We start from the raw sequence: 21195 nt of genomic DNA, 5'->3' as shown, positions 1-21195 counted from the left end.
GATAAGCACAATAAAAATAAAGATCACTTCCCACCTGGGAACAAATCTTTTAAATCTTGCTGTAAATAAATTTTTTGAACCAAGTGTTTATATTGGGTTGGAGGGAAAGTTCTGTCGTATTCTAAAGAAAATATTTGAATTCATTAATAAAAATGTGTTAAATATTAATCAATTTATATGTGCTCCGTTTTTTGTTACAACTTGTTGCCATCTTTCAGGTAACCAGTGAATAACTGTTTTGTAGAAGTTCTCGTCCTTAGAGTTAAAATAGTCAGCAACTGCCTTAGAAATACTTTCAAAAGACTCGAACTTTTTTCCCGTTATATAATTTTGCAGTGATCTGAACAGGTAAGACGCCCGATATGGTGCAATGTCAAGTGAATATGCAAGGGTGCCAACCCCCCCTCCAAGAGCAAGGGCACACCGCCTCCCTAAATATCGCAAAGACCCCCCCCCCAAAGTAAAAAATACCTCTCAAAACATGCCCCCCCCCTAAAAATTTCAATGGCACAGTCAGCCCCATGACGGTCCCCAGACCCAGATGGTCCCCCCTGGAATATGGTGGCTGACTAAGGACTTCCCATCCTAACGCATTCAGTTTTTGTTGCGTCACCATTGCAGTATGCAGTCGAGCATTATCGTGGTGGAACACTATTCCTTTTCTGGACACTAATGCTAGCCTTTTTTCTTTGATAGCTACATTTAATTTATCTAGCTGTAGCAGTACAGATCTGCATTGATGGTTTTTCAATGTTTCAGCAACTCATAGCACACTGGGCCTTTCCTGTCCCACCACAAACTAAGCAGTACTTTTCGTTGATGGATACTTGGTTTTTGGAACTGTTGCTGAATTCAAATATTTTCTTAAAATACGACAGCACTTTCCTTTCTTTAAAAAATACGACAGAACTTTCCCTCCAACACAATATTTGGGTTCTAGCTCAATACATTGTATTTATTTTATTTCAATTAACAATGATACATTTAAGCCCCTCCCCCCTTTCTTTGGCACGGAACTGCAATTTGAGAAAATCAGGGAATACCCCCCCCCCCCCTGGTTTACATATTTTTCGTTTTATTTTCAAAAGGGAAAAAATCAAAAGCATCAGATTATATTCTTAACTTTTTTTCTGCAAAATTTGCTGCACAGCTATTTTTATTTTCTTTATTTTGATATATTTTTTGCAGAAGAGGAATGACTGCAAGAGTTACAAAGTATAGATAAAACAAACAGCTTCATGTTGAGTATGTGCAGAGGCGTGCGCACAGGGGTCACCAGGGGTACCACGGTACACCCTTTAGATCAAAAAAAAAAAAAAAAAAGCTGCTGATATTAAAGTTTCATAATGTTAGGCTGCAATGAGACTCGGGTGACTGCGGATAATTGGCGAAGAAGCTTCTCCTAACCAGCTTCTACATCACACACCCAGCTTCCATCATTTCTTCCTGTACATGCATTTTCTTTTATACTATGATAGTCTTAAAAAATCATTAAAGTAATTAACTTAAAAATCATAATAGTTTTTCGGAATAATCTTCGAAAATTACGTCCCCTCCTCTTGTTGCACCTCCTTGGCGAGAGCCACTCCTGTATTACTGAAAGGTATCTCATCAATCTACAATGTTCTATTCAAGAGTCACAACTGACTTCAACTGCATTTATGTCGAGGACTGCATACTAAGTGCCTTGCCTCCATTGTTTTTATATACCGATAGATGGCAGCACCATCACCGGATCGAGCAGTTAATGAGAATTTAGAACTAGTCCAAGAGCTAATAGCTGCCTGGTACTAGCACCCCCAGAGGTATCGTTTCACTTGGAGGACATTGAGACCACGAACATATTTAACGTCGCCCATAGTTCATTAACGCTCAAAAAGACTAGTTCTAATCAAAAGAGCTTTAATTTCCTGGATATCAACATACAAATTGACTCAAATTGTTCCACTACAATCTATGATAAAAGACTCGAATTTAATTTCACAGTTAACAGCTTACAGGATTTTACCTCCTGCTTAAGTAAAAAGGTTTTTATTGGCATCATTGTTTCGCAAGCTATCAGAACAAAAAGAATTTGCAATACCATTTCTGCATTTGAGCAAGAAATTTCAGTACTCAAAAACTTACTTTTTAATAATAACTTCCCTAAAAATCTAGTTGAAAACATTTGCTGAAGTATAGCCTTCGATGAGCATTTCGCTTCTCTTGAAACTGTTTAACTGTGTAAATGTATGATACAACCGTGACAAACCATTTTTTATGAATCACCGGGGTGGATGAATTTTTACACGTGGGAAACAGGCAACTTGGTATGTCTATGGATTGGTCCTCTGGATATGTTTTATCTTTCTTTTATTGTTATGTTGACAACTGGAATGGAATTTTATCAGGTTGAACAATGGAATCGGCTTTGTTTACATGGATTTCAAGGTAAGACAATTTTGTTATAGGCAGGTACTGTCCCGTGGATGGCCAATTATCGGAACTTGTTTTCCTAATTAGTCGAGGCGAAACCCCCGCTTTTAGTTTTAGGTTTGAGCGCTAGTTTATTGGTTTTAGTTTAGCAAGTGATGCTTTTGCCCATTGTTACTCTATATTGCATGTACTGGAGCTTAAACATTCTCTTTTAGTTCATAGTTAAAATTTTGGTTTTTTGACCATAATTAATGAATCCTCCACGGCTGATGAGCTCTGGATTCAATCTTTATCTTTTCCTACTTAATAGCTGTCTGCATTTTTCCTTTTTATCATCATTAATTATTTATAATTTGTTTAATATTTGAAATTCTGTTTGCTTAATTTTATATTTACTTGGCTTTTTAGTTTTGCTGCGTTGCGCATCTATGGGCTTTTGGTGTGGTCTTTTCAATATTTTTCACTTTTATTATATATATATATATATATATATATATATATATATACTCAAGAGCCAAAACATTATGACCACCCCTAACTTTTTCAAGGAATTCGTCTGGATGACGTGGAGACTACATGATGAAGTGGGGTTGGTATACAACTGAGGCTGGAGAAGGCCAGGCTTAAATTCGAGCACTTTCTTTTGCGAATTATGGGAAAGGGTAACAATCTCAGTGAATTTGATAGAGGGCAGAGATTGTAATGGCCCGAAGACTCGAAACAAGTATCTCAGAAACTGCAAGACTGGTAGGTTGTTCATGATCTGTCGTTGTTAGTACTTATGCAAAGTGGAAAAAGGACGGTGAAACCAACAGTAGGCGTAAAGGTGCGGGACGGCCATGCATCCTCAAGGATAAGGGACGTCGGAAACTAGGTTGCATGGTAAAGCAAAATCTGAGGCAGACAGTTGATCAACTGACAGCTCAATGCAATACAGTAGCAAGTGAAAGTGTTTCCAAATGCACAGTTCAGCGGACACTGTTGGATATTTGACTGCGCAGCAGACATCCTACTCATGTGCCTGTATTGACCAATCGTCATTGCCAACTACGCCTACAGTGGGACCAAGAACACGGAGACTGGTCCTTGGATGACTGGAAGAGAGTTGTTTGGTCCGACGAATCACGATTTCTCGTTCATCACATGAATGGTTGTGTCAGGGTTTGCGGTCTTACAGGCAAACAGTTACTCCTGTCTTGTACTGTTGGTCGTGAACAGGCTGATGGTGGCATTATTATGGTCTGGGGGACTTTTCCTGGCAGGCTCTGGGACCCTTAATTGTGGTAGAACATACCATGAAGGCTGTGGACTGTCTGAACATCGTGGCAGATCAGGTGCTCCCGTATATGGCGTCGGTCTTCACTACTGGAAATGGCATCTTCCAGCAGGACAATGCCATATATCACAGGGCTATAATTGGGTTGGAGTGGACCCAGCAGCACGATGAAGTATTCCAATTAATGCCCTGACCACAAAATTCACCGGATTTAAATTCTGTCGAGTACATTCGGGATTTCACAGAAAGGCAGCTCACAGCTGAAACACTCCCATGTCAAGAAATCTCAACTTTGCGTGACCGCTGCATTAACATTGGGTACAATCTATCTCCATACGTCTACCAAGAGCTCTTGGTATCCATGCCAAGGCGAGTCACAGCTGTTTTGCAGGCCAAAGGTGGCACAACAGTTTATTGACTGGGTGGTCATAATGTTTTGGCTCATCATTGTGTGTGCGTGTATATTTATATATAAACAGTGGACAAATACTTAGGACTGATAAATTTTCATTGTAGGGCATTCATATATGTTTTGATAATCATTTGGATAACACACATAAAAGCAATTTATGTAATGCATTAAAACTAATTTTATTGTATCATTAATTTCAAAAGTATGCAAGAAAAATGCTCAATAAGAACAGAAAAATGTTAATGCATGAGTATTTAACAGCAAAGTATTCAGATAAAACACACAACTGTAATCAGTCAAAAAACTAATAGAGCCGTTGAATTTCAGTTCAACCACAACCCAACATGCACCGTCTCAGACTTTAAAGAATCTTACTTTTCTTTATATAATTGTGAGTAACCTCCTAAAACCTTATTTCTGTGTTATTATTATTATTTTATTTTATTTATTTTTGTTGTCATTTACAGTTCTCTTAGAATGAACTGTAGCTGTTTTCAAAAAAAAAAAAAATAATAATAATAATAATAATTAATTAATTAATTAAAAACAATCAATGATAAAATTGTTTTGAAAAACTTTACATAAGATATATAGATTTTAAGAATTTCAGAAAAAAAAGCCAACAACTAGAAGTAATACTTAGTATTTTAAAAATTTTAACACACTCAAAATATTTAAAAATTTTTGTTAAACAACTTGTTAGAAAATACAAAATGAATTGGAGTTAGAACTTAACTGTATACAATTTAATGTTCAAGTTTTTTTTTATTGAAAAAGTTAAATTAATAATAAAAAATGAAAATAAGATTTGAAAATTTTAAAATTTGCATGCAGCATTTTATACAAACAGAAAATCATTACTAGTTTTTCCTAATATGAAAATGAAACATTTTATCCAACTCTAATTTATAATTAGTCAATTTACATAAAATATTACGAATCCTATGAATTCCAGCTCATAGTTCTTCAATTCCTTTCTGTTTGTTATTCATTTTCTTTTCTACTAAGAACATACATTCATTTAAAAGACCTATGTCCTTCGAGTTTCAATCTTTCCGTTAAAAATCTTCAGAATATTTTTGAGAGGAGTCGTGGATATTTGAGAGAAAGCTCTACACACGGATTATATGAGGAAGTGGGATTCCGATTCCATGTATATCATCAGAGCGAGGCCAGTAAAATGAAGGTGAAGATCCATTCAGATAGACAGAAATTTACCAGCAGTCTCTTCTATCTTAATTGACATCAGATACCATTCCAAAATACCATAACTTATCATAAATACAAGCATTGAAACACCTAAGAAATAAACTATCCATATTTTTAAAAAATATATCTTGACTATTTTTTAATTAAAAGAGCAAGTTTTTCATTAGAGTTTATTCTTTTTACCTTCATTTTGCCTTTACGTCCAGTAGTTGAAAATTATGAAAATTTTCCCAGGAGGTGTTTGCAGATGTTTGTAAGATGTTTCGATTATTGAACAAGTTAACTGTAACTCATCTCTATTAACAAAATAAAAATTAATCTTTTAAACATGTTTGACACAGACATCAAAAAATAGTTTGGTAGAAATAATTTGCTTATCCAGATGTTTTTTAAAGCTCTCTTTCCGAGCTAACCGTTTGGCAGTCCCGCCGATTCTATCATTCTGATTTCCATGACAGACAGCCAAAAAGTACCACATAGCTTTCAAGTAAAAATTATTGTCATTATTGTAAAGATATTTTTTAAAAAATATACTCATTTTTGCATTGTGCTGCATATTCATCACTGAAGTAGAGTATTTCTTTCAGACAAGGGAAATTCTCTTTATATATTGGGTTGTTCGGAAAGTCATTTTGTTTTTTTTGGGGAACATGAAAGACAGTTTTCGTATAATGAATAAATATTTTATTAAATTATATATTGGCCATTCTGGTCCAACACCTTTTGCCATCTTTCTGGCAGTAACATAATTCCCCTCTCATAAAAGTTTTGGTCCTTGCTGGCAAAAACTGGTTCAGGTGGTTTTTGACATCTTCATTTGAGGTAAAGGTTTTGCCATCCAAAAAATTTTGCAGGGACCGGAACAAATAGTAGTCGGAAGGCGCCAGATCTGGAGAATATGGTGGATGTTGCAGTACGTCCCATTCAAGCTGTAAAAGTTTTTGGCGAGTGACCAAACTTTTGTGAGGTCTCGCATTATCCTGGTGGAACACTATACCCTTCCTGTTGATTAATTCGGGCCTCTTCTCTTTAAGTGAATCATTCAATTTGTCCAGCTGATGACAATAGACTTCTGAATTAATCGTTGTATTGTCCGGCAAAAGCTCAAAAAAAAAAAAAAACGATTCCTTTGACATCCCACCAAACGGAGAACATCACCTTTTTTTGGTGAATGTTGGCTTTTGACACGCTTTGAGCCGGTTCATCTTTTCTGCTCCATGACCTCTTGCGTTTAACATTGTTGTATACAACCCATTTTTCGTCCCCAGTAATAATCCGCTTCAAAAATGGATCATTTTCTTGACGTTTGAGGAGCGAATCAGACGCGTCAACGCGACGACACAAATTTCGCTCCGTAAGGACATGGGGCACCCACACATCGAGCTTCGAGGTTAAGCCCATGCCTTTCAAATGGCCATAAACAGTCGAATTTGACAAATTTAATCTCTCACCGATCTCGTGTGGTTATTCGCCGATTTGCATCAACTAATGCCTTTATCGCATCTTTGTCAGCTTAGACCGGCCTTCCAGACCGTGGTGCATCTTCGACATCAAAATTGCCGGATCGAAATTTTGCAAACCAGTTCTGGCACTGGCGTACTGTTAACACGCCTTCTCCATACACATCCGTCAATTTTTTTCTCGCTTGGACAGCATTTTTACCTTTTCTGAAGTAAAAAAGTAAAATATGACGAAAATGCTGCTTATTGCTCTCCATATTTAAAAGGGCACCAACCAAAAACTACTGCCTAGAATTAATAGAACTTTTTCACACACAAGCCTTGCAATATCAGCTCTCAAGACATATAATGGTTATGCGGCTTAAGTGTGAAGTTGGTTTCGAAAAAACGTAATTAAGTCCTCTGACGGGAAAAAACGAAATTACTTTCTTAACAACCCAATATATAACATATTTCAAAAGTTTTCTTTCATTTTATACACCATGCTTAAATTATCTTAAAAATTATCATTGATGACACTATGAGATGATAAAATCTTCATTCAGTCAGAAATTTCATTACTTTATTAATGCACAGTGCAAGACTTAGATGTCCAGTGATAGTACTGAGCTTCATCTTGAATAATAAAGGCTGTGCTCTCTAAAGTCCATCAACATTATTCTTGTGTTGAGCTGCATGCTTTCTTTCAAGGTTTTTAAAAATGAAGATTGGGATTCAGCTATAAATAAGTGATGAATCAGTAAAGTTCTATCCATAGAGATCTACTGTGAAAATTCAAAGGATTCGTTGATATCATATTCACGATTTTTTGCTTTTAAGTAAATTAACTAGAGCCATACTTTTCAGGACAGTTGAGACAATGTCTGAGAAATAATTTTCCTTTTGACTCTGTACACACAATAATTTCATTATGCTCTTTTACGTGTCACTAGATTGAGTCACAAATGTAACATTTTGATGATCACAAAGTGGCATTCAGTGCCACCTGAACTGCAAGCTATATGTTACTGAAGAAAACCAATGTAATTAAAGCACAAGTAAACAGATTAAGGTTTACATTTAGTTACTACATGGTTTACATTTAGTTAGTTGTTAACTCTACGACAATATTGCTTTTGTGTAAAAGATTCTCCACTCCCTCCTACCTTTAGCTCAGTTCCCAGGGGCAGAGACTTTTAGTTTGTTTACTTACTAACTACCCCTAACAATATTCTGAAGTCAAAAATTATCCCATATTTCATGCAAGCTACAATGTATTCGTTGACTGGACTATATATAATATTTCTTATTCCATAAGGAAAGAAAAATAAACGAAGTTTTATCAAAATCCACGATGGGTGTTTAATAATGTCCCATTTTTATGGTAGATCTGACATTGACTAAGAGAATTGAAAAGATTCTCAGATACATACTTATAACAAGTGCATCCGAGTAGTGCAGTTAGAAATCATCAAATCGCTCAGACAAACTTTTTGGTATTTTACTTTTCATAGCTTTCACAGGTTTTGCTTTTTTTCTCTCAATCTTTGCAGTTGAAGTTTCCATATTCATCTTTTTTAGAAAATCTTTGCTGTTGAAATCCATCTGGTTATCGAAATAAAAATCATTAATGAAATCCACCAACTTATCGACTTTGTCCGGAAAAGAAGAGACAGTATCCTTCGGCTTCTTTTTGTCACGGTACATGCTTGGCAATGGCTTAACCTTAGCTGTGCCAATCCCGGTATACATTTTCACTCTGTTGATGAAAAAGTCCAAAACTTCATATTCATTACTCTGCATGCTGACATCATGTTTCACATCCTCAAAAGAACGGATGATTATGCTTAACAAGATATTGATGAGGATCACAGCAGTAGCAAGAGAAAAAGTGAAAAATGCAATAGGAGTAAATATTGGCTGAGCTGCATACATATCTTCATAATTGAATTTCTTCAGCATCATGCTGATTGAGGATTCAAAAGAATAGATGAATGTCGAAAACTCTCGGACGAATCTACCGAGAAGAAGCCAAAAAAGTATGACAAAAGCCATGAATACTACCATCAAACAGACAGAGTAACTTTGCAACTCCTGAGCACACATTCTCAAAGTGCTACTTAAAATTCCAATGCGTTTGTTGAAACGTAGCAACTTCAAGAATTTTAAGGTAGAGATGGACATAACCAGACCAATTTGGTAGCAGAAAAGCTCGTTAAGCAGCACTGCCTCCTGGAGTTTGACATACCCAGTGCCTTCTGTTTCAGTGAAAATCCGCAAAATTTCAGCGGTGACAAACAACTTATATACATGATTTGCGATGCCTGTGTAAGAAACAACAATACTGACACATTCGGCAATATTCCAATACTGCTTAAAATATTCCATCCCTTCTTGGTTCATACACCTCAATTCCTTTACAGTAAAGAATATGGTAAAAGCAACAAACAGGACCTCTGTTATGATCTGGAACAAGCCAGAGCCAGTGTGATAATTTAAAAGTCTAAGAGGATCAATTTGGTAGTAAGGTACAACACCACCACCGGGTAAAAACTCAGCAAGAATTGTAACTGCACAAAAAAGGTTTATTTGAGCATTGTAAATGCCAAATTCAACAAATATTGCACGAGTGTGTTTATCAATCCAACCTTCTCTCTCCAATCTCTCAAGTTTCTGAAGAAGCACTTGGACACCACTATCCCTTGTGGCAACAAGAGGTACAACATAACCACCACCACCATACCAATCCATCTGTCCCCAGAATGGGTAACCTTTTAGTTGGGAAGCTGTCAGGTATTTGTACTCAGGAGGCACAAGTGTCTCATTTGAACTGACCCTTTTCCATCCTTTAGTGTACAAAGTCCCATCTTCGAAGACAACTCCACCAAAAGCAGCACACTCAGGAGTAATAGTTTCCATTAGCCAAGAAACTTTGCAACTTCCTAGAAGAAAAGAGAAGTTTCATCCAGTAATTGTTGCTATAAATGTTTTAACAATAATAACAATAATGTACTACACTCATTTTCAACTGAAAACCCTTGCTTAGATTAAGTGATTCACTTTTTATGAACTTCATGAAAGACTATAAATACATAATGAACTAAAAAGTTTTATGAGCATAAGAAAATATGAATTTCAAGTATGAACAATGAGGTCAGATTCCTTTGAGATTCCGGATAACCTGAAATTTACAAAGATAAAAATATTAAAGAGCCCAAAATAGATTTTTTTCCTCCAAAAGACAATTATTCCTACATATAAAAATTACTTAAAAAATAGCAAATCATTAATAAGAACTTGTTTGAATTAATAATATTCATTCAGTTCTTGGTACCATTACAGTATACAGTGGACTTTACAGTGGACTGAAAGCACTTCAAAACCGATAAGAATTAAATATTTCAACCAAATTCTGAAGATAAAATATTATCAGAGGTTGTGGTATTTAAAAAAACAAGTTCAATGAAAAACAGAAAACAATTCATACACATAGCAGTGCACCTAAAATTGTACCCCAGGATCAGGGCCGGATTTGGAAGTGTGGAGGCCCCGGGGCAACGAAGGAGTGGAGGCCCTTAATCAAGGTTCAAAAAGATCATCATATTTTCGAAAATATCCGATACTTTGATATATATCCGAATATTTTGATATATATGTATATATCCGATATTTTCGATCAGCACTTTAATAGTAAATACATTCCCTGACCCGTAAAAGTTAGGATATTATGTAAAAAATTTATTGTGGAGGCCCCGGGGCAGTAGCCCCGCTTGCTCTTCCCTAAATCCGGCCCTGCCCAGGATACTCTAGCTTGTGCCGCAACTAGAAAAAAGGTACATACAGTTACAATAATAGTGACATGAATATAATAAGAAATAAACCATGGAGTTAAATATAATTGCTCTTAAGATATATTGAGTACATCACCATCAAGTACTTTTATTATTCAGACTGAGCAGTTTACCCCAGCAAAGAAAAATACTCACTTGGTTGTATCCTGACTTGACGAAGAACAGCATATCCTATTTTTAAATTGCTACGATCATCCAAATACAAACGTAGTCCTAGTGGATCTCTGCCATTGTACCATGGTAATGCAAAAAGTTCAGGCACCAAAGCATTATAAGTCCAATTCCAAAAACGCTTTTCTGTATTAACCTGAAATTATCAATAATAATAATAATAATAACAATAACAATTCCAGCAATTTAGCATAAAGAAACATTTCAGATTATTTTCCTTTAAAAAAATAAATGAATCATGGTCAAAAAGTATAACAAGGGTATTAATATTTTTCACATGCCATAAACTAAGTGCATAAACAAAAGTTAAATCCACCACCAACAGAATATTTCTTTTTCGATTAAGGTAGATTCCCCCCCCCCCAAAAAAATTCATTAGTTTAATCAAAACAAATAACAAATTCATACAAAATTAATTTGTTACTCTAAAAATAATTTTCAACGTACATTTTATGTTTATTTGATTTTCCTTTCTGTATATAATTTTTTACAGAACAAAAATAATATCTGACTGACAAATGACAGGTTTAAAAAAAGAAAGTTAAAATAATTTCACCTTATTGCACAGAGGTGAATATTTTTCGTGGCAGATTTACAGGCTTGGGGGCCTGTTGAAACACATTTTTAGGGGCCCCTAAGAGACGAATGTGCGTTTTTGGATCCCTTACGTGGTAAGAACCTGGAACTTCTTGTAATTGCAACATGGTAAATCTGCCACTTTTTATTAAGTTAAAAAGACACAGCAGAACAACTTAAAAACCCTTTGCAACGCAAGTAAGAATGCATAAGAGTTTCTATAATTTTTCTAGAAAACAATTTTTTGCTGACACTAGTAAAAGTATTCAACTATATTTCAAGGAATAGACAGTGGCTGATTTGGATAAGTGAAGACCCGGGTACAAAATGAAATAGCCTGGGATCCGCTTGAAACAGATTTTAACAATTTTTAATCTGAAATAGAGTTTGTGCTTTCAGAGGACTCCAGGTCATGGCTCTAGAACACCTTGCTTGACTTCCAGATTGTGAATATACCACTATGCCATTATCATGGCATTTCTGACTGACACTTTACAAACAAGTTTCATCAAATATGATCAATAAATCAGTTTCTCCAAACAATTACATACATTCCCTGATTGATTTTGTGGCTTTGGATAAGCATTTGGTACAATATCACAATTAGAGTTTCAATTTGGCACAGAAAGTCAGTGCGGGATTCCTCCAGTAAAAAGTAGCCATTTGTGCTGATAGAAATAAGTGTTATTCGGCAAGAGCTAAAATTGTTGACGAACAATGAAAATTTGGGCGAAACTCTTAAATGAGGGGGGGGGGGGGGGTTGGCACAATCACTGAATACATCTACAACAACCTGGTCAGAGAGCACCATTTTTTTTTTAAATATACTAAAAGAGAGGCTTTCGGAAAATTAAATAATCAAAACACAAATAATTACATTGTTGAATTCCACCCACAAGTCTCCAGGCTTGATGAAACCATTTATCAAAGCTTCTCGCAAATAAAAATTGTTAGGGTCTCTATTACCATAGCTTAAAATCATAATAATCCATAAGAAAAGGAAATATGCTGATATTTCTCTGATAAGGCTGTACATCTTCACTTCCTTCTCTCTTTCTTTTCGAGCTTCTTCCAACGCATCTAGATCCATTGGCTGATAAGTTAGTTTCTTGCTTCTTTTATCTGTGCATTGAAAGAAAAATAATTATAATAAAATTAACTTCTCATTTTCTACCATTTTAAATCATGACAAATAAGCAGTAAGTTCATTAAAGCTTTATGGGATTTTACTTTTCCTTTTAAAGATATATTAAAACAGGGGTTCCACCTCCCCCCTAAGGGCAAGGGCGCACCCTCCCTTAAATACCAAAGAACCTTGCAAGTAAGATGGTTTAAGATAAGAAATTCATTTAAGTTATTGACTAAAATTAATTTAGTGTTAAGTATACTTCCTTTAGCTTTTGTAAAGTCCAACCGCATCAACTTGGCACCTGCCAATCATCTGTGGCATAGGTAGAAACAAGATGATTTCATTAAAATCAATAGAGAAATAAGGAAGGATGTTCGCCATATTTACAAATTTTAGCAACATTTTGAGAATATGAATATACTGTAGGCTCCGCTTAATCGAATATCGTCGGTTCCAAGAAATACTGTTGATAAAACGGGGTATTTAATTAAGCAGTGAAATTTTCTTTGCCTTTCTAAATTGACAACATTAAGACGTAATAATAATAAATCAATAGCTACATTAAGGAAATAATTAATGTTGTTGCTAAAAATGTTTGGAAATAAACCAAATAAACAACAAAATAGTTTAATAGTTAGTATATGTATTACAAGTATGTACGAAAATTATAAAAAGTAACTTAAAACTTGAGTTATGAACTCTTTGTTTTAGCATCTTTTTTCAGTACATTATTTTTTGAAAAATTCCATAATAGAGGATTGCTTGCTCAAGGTCTTTTGGGAAAACTTTTCTGACTCCCTTCTTGTCCTCCTTATCTACAGTATCTTACATTTAACATTTATCAATTTATTATAGTCTAAACTGTGTATATTCATTTGTGTTATTCAATTTAATTATCGATTGCACTATTTTTTTTTCTTTGTAATGGCGAAATCATAAGAAATTTGATAGAATAGTGGAAACGTTTTGATGGATTATGAAGACTGTTTTTATCGCTTCTTGTCTGAGATAAATATTAACTTTATATTTTAAACATCAATTGTTTTTGCATTTTTTTTTTTTCGAATTTATTCAAAATTTTCCTCAACAAAAATATTTGCAAAAGCTGATCAATATTATTCGATTATGTAGGGAAATTATTCAATCAAGCATGGATCTTTAACATTGTGTCTATGGGGAAATATTTGGCTCTGGGAGGTTTTATTCGTATAAGCGGAGTATTCGTTTATCCGTTACCCGATTAAGGGAGGCTAACAGTACTTTATATCAAAAGATTTATAAAAGACGAAATTCTACATCTATCACACTAGGTTTAAAAATATTCGTTACACTGTGAAAAAATGACAATTCTTATCTTTAAGATTCTTTCAATACTTTAGCTATATGACCATTCAAAATTAACTGTCTGCAACATTTGTTTCATTATTTAACAATTTATTTCATTGAGATTGCAGTAAATATTTTGAATAAAATAATTTAATTTTTAACCTTTTCTTACTATTGAAGTTTATTGATATTTATTTTTACAATTAAGAATGACATACACAATTTTGATATTTGGATCCCTCACTTGCCAAATTGACTAACTCCATAAAACAAAAAGTAGAGAATATTTATGAAGAAGATGGTGTTATCCATAGGAGTAAATAGGCCCTCGTATTACATTTTCTGCCATCACAAGGTCAGAAATGTACTGAACCAAAACTTTAATATAAATTCACATGCTAAGCATTGATAAAGCACTATTAAAGCAGAAATGAGGATTTTTTTAAAAAGTGGAGTTAATCAATTGAGCAATTGAGGCATCCATTTAACACTCAAGATTATTAGAGTAAGTTGAATGAAAAATAATGTACTTCTAACAGGTTTCGTTATCTGGTTGTTTACTATTGAAATAAAAAAGGTGTGGCAGTAAGTGCTTTTAGTTGGCAAAAAAGTAAAAAATACCAAGCTTTATAAAGCTTGCAATTTTTGCTTTGAATAAAGAGTTTAAAAGTTATTTTTTTCAACCCAATTTTGTCCGTTCCATAATTACATTTTCTCTCTATTATATGCACCTTCATTAAAAGGGACACTTCTGAAACAAGGTGTGGTCAACAGTCATCTTGTGACAGCCAGACTACCATCTAACTAGATGTGGTGAAATTGTTAACTATAAAATTTAAAAATGGTCAAATTTAGAGCAAAGTACTTTTTTCACAACCCAAATTCAATCAGCGTCAGTATTAATGACACTTCAAAATAAAGAAACAAAACCAGAACTATCTTAATTTTTAGAGTGGGAAAAATACAATGAATAATATACTCCAATGATTAAGTGATTTGCATTTATAAACTCAATCAAGTCTTATTTCCTAACCAGTTTGATTTCCATGTAGTACCATTTATTAGACTTACCAAAATGTGAAATATTATAGTTCTTAAATTTAAGCACGAATGGTTGATCAGTCTTAACCTAGGACTTAATGACTTCTGTATTATTGGTAATTGTGATTTCAAAGAAAAATTAGAGAAATGTTAATACTACAACCAATACAGAAAGCATTAAATTGGCCTTATTACTGCTTAATTGGATAAAGCAGTAACTTTGCTAGCATAATTTTGAGGCTTTGAAATTCATGAAAGATATATTGGAAAGCACTCACTACATTATACTTCAAAACTTTTCAAATAAGAAACAAAACATGAAATTCGCTACATGATGAACTGAAATTTTTTGAAAGCATACAATTATGCAAATATTCTTCATCAGCTTGAAGGTGAGGATCTTCTTCATCTTCATCAGCATCATCTTCATCATAATCAATGGATCGACACATGCAAGAAACGACTATTGCCATCAGTATGATCTAAAAATAAAGACCCTAATGTTAAGATAAATAGCAAAAAATTGGGAAGGGGTAATATTAGAGATAAATTTTTTCAGCAGCAAAATACTCGAATACAAGCTGAAAATACAAAGTCATATATTTTTAATTTTGTGAAGGCAAGAGCCAATTAGCGATTTTAAGAAAATACACAAATTCAGATAAAAATGAAATATTACACATGAGTGCTGAAACTAAGTGGGCTCCAGTTACAACCCGTGGCAGAGCCAGAGGAGGGATAGGGGGTCATAACCCCCCCTCCCTCTACATAAAACAACAACATTATATGTATGAACAGACATGCAAAGTCTTCAACTTGGGCTTTTTGTCCTTTATTTTGAAAATTTTCATATAATCCCCCACCTTCTTTGAAAAAATTTTTGCCATGCCATTGGTAACAATCATTAATGCAATGACATGGATGAACTAAGATTACTCTATGCTACATCATACTTCAATACTAAACAGTAACTGCAAAGTTATTTAGACAACGTTATGAGTACTGTACTGATTAAGTCAATAAGCTCAGGAGAATGGTTGTAGTCAGTAAAATTCTTCTTAATTGTCATTTAGAATGTGATGGAATCAATTTACATTGTATATTTTGAATTCCTAACCCTTCACTCTAAATGAATAAAAGACAAAAAAAAAAACATGAAAGTTAATCAGAAGAACAAATATTTTTCATAATTATACCTGTGTCATAATAAATTAATTCATATCATAAGAGCTTTTAAATGTTATTCTAAAAATGCGGACAACTGGTTTTTGTCACCAATTCATGAGTTTCTGCTCAGATTGAGAAAGTCAGGTACAAGAATGCATAGTTAAGATGAAAAAATAATTTTGAATGTTGGCACAATGTTTTTACATTTACTGCATATTAATCATACTAAGTAAACTTAAATGAATATTTAACTTCAATTTAATTGGACAATACTGAGGCAAAAAACAAAGATATAAATATATCATTTTCCCAGAAATTATGTACAGTCCACTTCATGATTGTTGGCATTTCTCTTTGGTTGAGTCCACATCAAAACGGGTTCAAAACAAAGGAAGCGAGGGTTGTTGTTATGATGTGTTGGCCAAAAAAAAAATTCTTTTTTTTTGTTTAGTGGCATGTTTTACAATTTTGCTAGTCTAACAAACTGAAAACAAAGAAATTTTAGCTAAAAGCTTGTGCCAAACCTTTCCCGGTGCGCCACCTGTGGGAGTCTTGATCAGTGATCATTTTTATTGCAACTCCCTTTTTTATGTATTCAATGTTGTTGAATGCTTTGAAGTATCAATACTGGTGAGGTATTCTTTAATGTTGAGATATGGCTTAGTAGTGTATCCCAAAAATTAGAATATCAATAATGCCAATAAAACAGGTTTTACTATAATATCTCAACAGTAAAGATACACCATTAAAAGCATAAGAAAAGCACTATTATTCAATACTAGTGGTACCCGAATGGCTTTGCCCGTAATAGAAAAATAAAAAGGTCTTTTGGTTCGCCTGTATATTTACAAATAATGTATGGTGAATTTTCTCGCCAATTGGCTTGTACCCATGTTATGGTTCCACATTATGATAATTTCGTATCTCGCCAATTGGCTTGTGCCCATGTTACGGTTCCACGTTATGATGATTTCGTAATTTACTCGTCCATCTTATGATATTTTTGTTCTTAAAATTAGAACAGAAAAAGAACCACATCGAATTTTCGAACAATCGCTTTGAGGTGCACACCCCTATGCTACAAACTAACTTTGTGCCAAATTTCATGAAAATCGGGCCGAACGGTCTAGGCGCTATGCGCGTCACAGAGATCCAGACATCCTACGGACAGTGAGACTTTAAGCTTCATTATTAGTAAAGATAAAGATAACTGAGAGGGCAGCTATGCTGGCACAGAATTAATATACTCCAACAAAAGTAACATACCTTTATGGGTTGGGTAATAAGGACAGAAGAAAAAAATGCTACTATCAATGATGTTAGCCATTTTGATGTTTTTTCATCTCCAAATTCAATGCCATATGCCCACATGAAAAAAAGGGAAGCTCCTATAGAAGCTATAGCAAGCAGCCAGCCAAAATACACACACCACCAAGGCAAGGAAAACTTTTTCTTTCTATGATATAGCTGTGCTTCTGTGTCATTTTTACTATTACGTTTTTTCCTATTAATTTCAGATGGTACAGTAGGATTTTTCTTTCGCCATTCATTTCCTGCAAAATGAAAAGAATAATAAATATAATAGCAGACTATAATGCACATACAGTGGTCCTCTCATTACTGCATAATGCCTGTCATGAGACAAAAATAAAATTAAAACATACCCTGCAAATGATGGGTGCGTCTGCAAAAGTTCTGTCAAATTGTACATATAAATGGTTTTCTTAGTAGTAAAAAAAAAAAAAAAATAGGTATAACCATTGCTTGTTCAAGGTAAAATATATTTTAAACATTGCCATTATTTCTTTAGCAAAATAAGAGTCAAAACATGCAAATTTGTTGTGCTGTTTGGTTGAACTACAGTGAATTCAGATGAATAGACTATATATACGTAATACATTTTTAAATATATATATATATATATATATATATATATATATATGTATATATTTTATATATATATATAGATTTATAAAAATGGATTTTTTTTCTGCTGACAAAACAAAGAAGAGACTTTTCCTGAGAAATAATATTTTAACTTTTTCATTAGCATAAAATTTAAAGAAAATATTTTTTCAATTTTAAACTTTTTCCACTTTTCAGAGATGAAGTAATAAATGAATTTCTGAAATATGCCAAAGAGTGAACAAGACCAGTACAGAGAAGGGCATATTCACAAAGGCCTGTACATACAGAGACAAACACAATTTAAAACCTTCAAAGCAAGGAAAAACATTTTCGGAGCCAAATTATTTTGCAGAGTGCATTGGAAAATTCAGTGTATCATGGCTTCTGAAAGATTCTTGCTCTGAAAAACTAGTGGCCAGTGTAATTCCTTAGTCAACCGACCAATCTGGCACCCAGGGCTTGAGGCATCTGAAGTTTTCCTGTGTATGTGCATTATTAAATTAGATACCCCCTATTTCCATTAGGTAAAAATACTAAACATACATTTTCCCCAACTTGGATTCGCATTGAAAGTTGCAAAGAAGCAACAATTTACAGAATCCTCACAATGCATACATGAAACTTTTACAAACATCACAATAAAAAAAAAACATACATGCTAAAACACGAATAGCACATTTCCTAATCAAAAGGAAAATAGCACATTTCCTAATCAAAAGGCTTATTTTGAGCTTGAGTGCAATTTTAACACAAATTGTATTTAAAAAGGTGTGAGTTTAGGATAATTTGGTATGAATGTATCAGGAAAGGAAACAATTTCTTTTTAAACAAATATGTTCAGCATCCAAACAAAATATAAATCAGAGAAGTATAAAAAATGCTTTAATGACATACTTTGTGCCTTAAGAGCCTCCTCAATTCGAGAAGGCCGCAAGTTTCTTGGTCTTGATTTGCGGAAGAAAAATATCATGACAAATGTAGGTGGAAAGATGAGAAAATTGGTAACAATACCTACAGCAACCTAAAAATAATGAAAATGGCTTCAAAATATGGCAAGAAAACTTTTGAAATCAAATACTAAATTAAGGAAGAATAAGGGATTGATCATTAAACTTTTAAATAGCTGAGCATATCCTATAATCAGTTGAAGGTAAATTCTGGCAGATCTAATTATAATAATAATTGAAAAAATTACATGATTTCAGTTTAAAATGCTTCAACTGTAAACATGCTTGAAGACATTTGTACAGACTCATTATAAAATGGATACAAATATATGCAGACACAATAGAAATCCATTTAAACCAAACCGAATATATGAGAAAATATAATACTGCCATGCTAAGCACAAAAGTCGCATCTGCACTTTTTATCACAATTGAGTTATGGTCATAAGGTGGTTCTTTGTCACATATGTCACCTAAATAAAATGTTTCATGGTCATTTGTCAATAGGAATTTTTTTTTTTTAAATTTTAAAATAGTTATATGTGAATCAAATACATGGAGATGCACAGCTTTAAACAATAGTTCCTCATTTTAAACTCGGCTGCAGATACATACTTTTACGCTTGGCACAGCAGAATGCGGAATAATGCAGCTAATTTTAAAGCTAAATTCAAACTTTTAACATTTTGAATTTTAACATTTAATGATCCCCTCCCCGTCCTTCTCCTCCCCAATCCTAGTTTTGGTCACCAATTTTTCATTTTGAAAGAAGGAAAAAAATAATAAAAAATACTCTACACTTTTAAGTCTTTAAAACAGGTGCAACAAGAAAAGAAGTACACTCAAGTTAGTAAATCTGTTGAAACAATAACACAAAACAAAAAGAGTACTGTAAATGAAAAAGCACTTTTTTTCTTGAGCACTTCTTTGGAAAAAAACCAAAACAATGGTTATTTTGTGAATTTTGTATGAACAGAATGGAAAACTGGTTACATATTGAAATATTTTGTAAGGCTTAAATTTTGACAATTTCAATGGAATTTTAAATCATGAAAAATAAAACCTTACGAAAATAAGTGTTTTAACAGTATTTATATTACATTGGTACACTAAGAGAATTATTGTACATATAAATATGATGTCTGCAATGAGGGACATACAAATAAAATCCCTTACCTGCTCGGGACTCAGAGATAAAGGCCCAAATTTAAAGCCGCCAGAAGACGGTTTTGCAGATGTTCGCTGATAATACATGGCATTTGATAACATGGAAAGACAAAGGACAGCCATACAACAGCAAACTCTTTGCACTCGAGTGAAGCGACTGCGTGCAGGTCTCAGAAAAATGGAAAACCACAGGTGGCTGTCTGCCAAATTACGCCTGGATGTAGTGGAAAATAAATGGGAAAATTCAGTGACTTGTTCTCTACCAGCTACAGGAACCAGTCGATCAATCTATTAAATAAAAAGATGTTCTAAAATATGAATGAGTAATATATTAAACAGAATTAAGTTAACATTAAATGAATAAAAATGCAGAGAAAGAAAGCAATTCAATTTAAGCAGCTGAAACAGTAGTTGTGAGCCATCATGGCTACTGTTTTGAAATCATAACTTACAAATACAAAAGTGACGACCAGCAACAGGCTCTGGGCCCAGCTAGATTGGTCCTAGTCAATTTACAATCCCCAGTGAAGATCAATGGCCCTCTTAAAACTGTCTACTCCTTTGCTCATTACCACCTCTTCCGGTAAGCTGTTCCAAGGTTCCACTACCCTGCTAAAATAATAATTTTTCCTAATATCCAAGTTAGCCTGAGATTTAAATAGCTTAAAACAATGTCCCCTTGTCCTGTTTTCAGTGCTAAACTTTAGCCCCGTAACATCTTTCATTTTAATAAATTTAAACAGCTGAATCATGTCCCCTCGGTCTCTTCTTTGCTCAAGACTGTACATTTTTAGCCTTCTAAGCCTGGAATCATAATCTAAGTGGGGAAGTCCACTTATTAGCCTTGTAGCCCGCCTTTGAACCCTTTCCAATACATTAATGTCTTTCTTAAGATAAGGAGACCCAAACTGAACAGCATACTCCAAATGGGGTCTTACCAAACTTCTATATAAGGGCAGAAGAACTTCTTTAGATTTATTTGAAATAGATCTATTGATAAACCCAAGCATCTTATTGGCTTTGTTGCTAGCAATGCTGCACTGTTGGCTAAACTTTAAATCCTGACTTATTAGGACCCCCAGATCAGTAACTTTGTCTGCCTGACTAATGACTGAACCTTGCAAATAATAACTTGTACACTTGTTTCCATGCCCTAAATGT

The 21195-nt window shown here is 33.9% G+C and overlaps 2 protein-coding genes across 2 annotated transcripts; both read right to left on the bottom strand.

The window, feature by feature from the left end:
- Nucleotides 1–8212: 8212 nt before the first annotated feature.
- Nucleotides 8213–15318, bottom strand: LOC129225804 (polycystin-2-like). Its single transcript, XM_054860312.1, has 4 exons — nt 15207–15318; nt 12227–12471; nt 10738–10909; nt 8213–9693 (listed from the first exon to the last, which is right to left on the bottom strand). Exons 1-4 carry the CDS (start codon nt 15316–15318, stop codon nt 8213–8215), a joined length of 2010 nt encoding a protein of 669 aa, XP_054716287.1.
- Nucleotides 15319–15910: 592 nt separating this feature from the next.
- LOC129226803 (polycystin family receptor for egg jelly-like) lies at nt 15911–20212 on the bottom strand. The gene is made up of 4 exons (XM_054861431.1): nt 20044–20212; nt 18815–18941; nt 17279–17565; nt 15911–15970 (listed from the first exon to the last, which is right to left on the bottom strand). Exons 1-4 carry the CDS (start codon nt 20155–20157, stop codon nt 15911–15913), a joined length of 588 nt encoding a protein of 195 aa, XP_054717406.1. The 5' UTR covers nt 20158–20212.
- Nucleotides 20213–21195: the final 983 nt, after the last annotated feature.

The sequence above is a fragment of the Uloborus diversus genome, chromosome 7, assembly GCF_026930045.1.
Source record: "Uloborus diversus isolate 005 chromosome 7, Udiv.v.3.1, whole genome shotgun sequence".
In the NCBI taxonomy this organism is placed as follows: domain Eukaryota; kingdom Metazoa; phylum Arthropoda; class Arachnida; order Araneae; family Uloboridae; genus Uloborus; species Uloborus diversus.
Note: the sequence above shows the minus strand (reverse complement) of the source record. Positions and strands in the feature narration are given on the sequence as shown.